This window comes from Austrofundulus limnaeus, unplaced genomic scaffold (assembly GCF_001266775.1).
Source record: "Austrofundulus limnaeus strain Quisiro unplaced genomic scaffold, Austrofundulus_limnaeus-1.0 Scaffold146, whole genome shotgun sequence".
In the NCBI taxonomy this organism is placed as follows: Eukaryota; Metazoa; Chordata; class Actinopteri; order Cyprinodontiformes; family Rivulidae; genus Austrofundulus; species Austrofundulus limnaeus.
Window position 1 is genome coordinate 466,956 of NW_013952548.1, and position 4,667 is coordinate 471,622.

The following is a 4,667-nucleotide window of genomic DNA, read 5'->3' on the forward strand; positions in this document are numbered from 1 at the left end:
GATCAATCAGATTAAGGGCAGAAGAAAAACTATTGGAAAAATAGCTAAATGTCAGAAAAATATAATAAAAATGACGAGATGTCTTAAAATACTGATGTTAATATGTTAATAGTTTCATTTATCTAACTTTAAATAAAGGCATATTAAATAAACAAACACCTAATATAGTRTTTACACTACCCTGCAGCTTTATGTGTGGCTGAAGAACATTTGGTCTTCACTAAATTTGCACTCAGATATTAAGAGTTAGTGAAAGCCACTAAAAAAGAAAGAAAAAAAAGAGTTAGTGAAAGCAAATAAAAAATAAAAATAATAATGAATTACTTTGCACCAGAATGAAGCCAAGTGTAGCATTAAGTCAAATTAATTTTGTGTTTATGCAATAATATATATGCTATTTCTGATAAAATAGATTCCCATAACTCACCACAGTTAGCCTCATCTGACCCATCGGCGCAGTCAGGATCCTCGTCACAAACCCAGAGTTTGGAGATACAGTGCATGGAGGCCTTACACTGGAACTGGTCAGGGGAGCAGGTGCTTTCAGCTATATTCAGAAAAAAAAAATGCAAATGTATGTGGAGGAGAGGGGTAATATATTTTATCATTCCGGATGAAATCTGTATATGCAGAAAGACCTGAGTCATCACAGAGAGTTACTGTGGTGCAAAAAAGCCAGTGGGAAAGCAAATTATGCCTCTCAAACAGCTCCTTTGCCCTCATTTCCAGTGTTATATTATAACAAGGTAGCAGCAGCCACTTTCATACAACTTGACATTGTTTCAAATAGCATTTTTAATTTCAGCTGTGCAGTGTTCATTACAAAGGTGCATTCAAAACCACATCCAATCATGCTGGAAGTTCGGCTGAAGTAATTAGTTCCACTTTAATTAAAGTTTTTTTTTTCTTTTCTTTTTTTTTCTCTTTCCACTCCTGATTTCCTGCAGCCTCCTTCCCTCACTCTCACCTCCTCTATAATCATATAGAAGACAAATACAGCAGTCTGAAACACTTGAATGGGGTGTGATATTCTGACCGAGTTACATCACTGCAGACAAAATCTGTTCTTATCCTCTGTGTGATTCAATTTCCAATCCCTTTTCACAGCAGCAGGCCATAACAGGGGTTGCATCCTGAATACTTAACGAGACCCATGTAATACTAATGGAGTTTTATATGCTGTTCAAGCACAGGCATGGATTGACTCTTTTGAAAAAAGCACAGTTAAGATGTTTTGTCTTAGTCCATTAGAATTTATTTCTGGAAAAACACATTTTTTTTGTCCTTCTCCCTGTAAACTGATTGCACTTTTCAAAATCTGAAAAACTCAAGGCCTTGTCCGCACAGAAACATTTTTTCCCCAAAGCAACCTACTTATATGTCAATTTAAAAAATAGGTAAATATGGCATACTTTCTAGAAATGTTTTTAATCCACACAGGAGCACTGAAAATTACAAAACATCACAGCTGGGCCTTTAAGTGGAAAAACAGGTATGTAGGTGAAGGATATTCTGTGATTTATTAACCGAATTTACGATACAGCCTTACGTTTTATACTTTGTGATCGGTTTTAGTCATTATTTTAAACTGTAGAAAATCAACATCTCTAGTTAATATGTGGCTCGATACAGCAGTGTGAGAATAGTTGTTTATGTTTCCAACATACAGTACCAATGCTGACATAAGAGGGGCCGCACCCTAGGGGTGTAACCAGGTTATGAATAGTCTAAGGACATATAAGCTCAGGGTCATTTTATTTTAGACCTCCAGGGCCACACAAAGGCTGAGTGAGATAGTCTTCAGATTCTGCATATTATTCAGACATTTGATTTGAACAATTTCTTACATGGCTTATATGTACAAAGCTTGCATGGTGGGACAAATTGAAGAAGGATGAGTCGGGGGGAGTGAGACCAAATATGGCTAAAACAAAAAATGAAAAGAAAAACAAAACAAACTTTTATATTTTTACTAAATGCATTCCTATGTCTAAATAGCCCCTAAAATAAAGCAGCTGAAGACAACAAAAAAGCAGGTTCTTACGGCAGTCTGTTTCATCCTCTCCATCGCCACAGTCATCCTGACCATTGCAGCGTAGGTTAAGAGGAATGCATTTCTGTTTCCTGGTGCATTTGAACTGGCCTGACAGACAAATGTACGTCTCTGAAAGTAAAAAAAAAAAAAAAAAAAAAAAAAAACAGGCAGAAACAAAATAAAGCTTAATCGTGAGTATTGGTCAGACATGTGCAAATAAAATGCTTCATTATCAGTTCATTTAATGGATAAACTCTTTTCAGGATGGCGGATTATTTGTCGTCTACAAATGATCAAAAACGTTTAGGAATATTGTTCATTATAAGTAGAACATAATTTGAGTTGTTGTCAAACTTAAATATATCCGGTGGGCAAAACTGACATTTCACCATCTAACTCAAAACCAAGTGCAAACCTGAAGCAGAATTTCAATGAGCAAAATCATTGAAACCTAATGACCGCCTTACCACAGTTGGCCTCATCTGTGTTGTCACCGCAGTCATTCTCTCCATCACAAATAAAGGGAGGAAGAGCACAGAGACCGGTGCCACACTGAAAACGCCCGGGCTGACATTTGAATTCCGCTGTTCAGAAGGAGACATTATGCAGTGAAGGATTAGAACAATGGTAATAAAAACTTGAGACAAAAACAAAAACAAAGACGTATAACAAAAAAAAAAAAAAATCTGTAACGCTTTCTTTTACGGTACCCTTATTCCCATGTATTTACAAGGTAATAAAAATGGTAATTAATTGTAATTACTACCTTATTACCATGTAATCACGCAGTAATTATGGTACAAAAAGAAAAAAAAAACTACTGTTATTGAAACTACTTTTATTGGGTAACTACAATCAAATTACTATTCAATAGTAACTCAACACTATATTTATAACCTAAAGAATGCAACTACATTTTGGGGTTAGTGATTAATTGCAATAAAATATAACTTTAAAACTGTCCAAATTACCTACTAYTTATTTAGGTGTTACATAGTGAATTGTAACATATTAGCAGGTAAGTGCTATATTACTGCAGACAATTTATTACATAGTAAAACTGTACCCTAATTRCCACATAATTACATGGTAATAAGGTAGTAATTACATTTAATTGCCTTTTTTATTACCTTGTAATTACATGGTAATAAGGGTACCGTAAAAGAAAGCGTTACCAAAAAATCTTCCCAAACTAAATGTTGATACAGTTTACAAACACTACAAGTCAAAGCCAAGTGTTAAATAATATGGCACGTACGGCAATCRGAAGGTTCGTCTGAGCCATCCCCACAGTCATCGACTGTGTCGCACTTCCACCAAAAAGGAATACACTCATCTGTCCCACAGCGGAACTGTGTTCAAATGAAAACGAAAACGAAAGGAAAAGGGTCATCAGTTGTGCTTGACAGTCTGCTTAAACTTCAGCATTCTTCAAAGCTAGAGTTGCAATCAATACACAAACATTTTCTACGCCCCTCATGTCAGAAAAGAACAGACTATGAAAGTAAAGCAATTTGCCTTCAGGGGAACAGTAGTGATCAGACCGGAGGAGCAAACAAGATGATCACAGTAAGTGTAGACGTGGGAGGGAAGAAAAATGGCTCTGACCTGACTGGAAGTGCAGTTGGAGAGACAGGTTTTATTGTCAGCAGCTAAGTAAAAATTTGTGGGACAGGCACATTTGTGTTCCCCACCAGGGGAAAGAAGACATAAGTGGCTGCATCCACCATTGGCAATCTGGCACTGGTGCTTGGGCACTGGGTGGAATAGAAAAAGAACTGCATGACACAAACAATTTTCTTCTTCAAATTAAAAAAAAGAGGCTCAAAGTACAGGTTGGTTTAGGAGGATATGACAATCACCAATGCCTGATAGACTTCATACCTTCAGGTTGGCGGAGGGAGTGGTAGACCTTGATTGATTTGATGGCCTGCCAGGAGTTGAGGAGCTCAATCCCTTGGGCGCCGGTGGTCTTGTGAGCACGTCTCAATGATTTGGACTTCCCATCCGTCCAATACACAAAGTCCTCAAACAAAGTTAGTGCCATTACTCCTTGGATGTGATCATAGGACACTGAAATAAAACATTGTATTCAGTAAAAAAAATGCCTCCTTCAATATAGTCAGGAGAATTTGAGGTGTGGATTATTGTCATTCTTAATTTCCCCATTGGGTCTAATAAAGTCAGCACTCGTACAAAGTCAGTGCCATAAAAATGTCATGCTAACACTATTATGTTAAAATTCCATGATAAATGTCATGTATTTATATCCAGCGGAACATTGTTGAATCGTGGAACACAATGTGGTGTCACCTTTCCGTCTCTGGGTGCCATCCATGTTGGCAAACAGGATGTGGTTATCGTCTGCCCAGTAAAGTCTCTTGTTGGTATAATCGATAGTGAGAGCGGTGGGACTATAGATCTCAGTGTCAATGATAACCATTTGCCCTCGGCCATCCATGCCTATACGCCCGATGTGAGGAGGTTCACAGCAGTCTACCCAGAACACATACCTAATTGAAAATATTGCACAGTTTAAAAAGCTATGAGTAGAGTAGAAACATGTTTTAAAATAAAAATAATCAATTGATTGCAAGTTTCATTTCATTCAGGTTTAAAGCAAATATTATTT

At 37.0% G+C, this 4,667-nt stretch overlaps 1 protein-coding gene across 1 annotated transcript in view; it reads right to left on the reverse strand.

Annotated features, from left to right (window-relative positions):
- Positions 1 to 4,667, reverse strand: part of lrp1bb (low density lipoprotein receptor-related protein 1Bb) — a gene marked incomplete in the record, with an annotated part of 232,866 nt that overhangs the window by 62,511 nt on the left and 165,688 nt on the right. Inside the window, 7 exon segments of the mRNA XM_014016494.1 lie at positions 428 to 547; positions 2,045 to 2,164; positions 2,503 to 2,619; positions 3,294 to 3,387; positions 3,644 to 3,792; positions 3,920 to 4,108; positions 4,349 to 4,548. Of these exon segments, the coding sequence (XP_013871948.1) occupies positions 428 to 547; positions 2,045 to 2,164; positions 2,503 to 2,619; positions 3,294 to 3,387; positions 3,644 to 3,792; positions 3,920 to 4,108; positions 4,349 to 4,548 (989 nt within the window).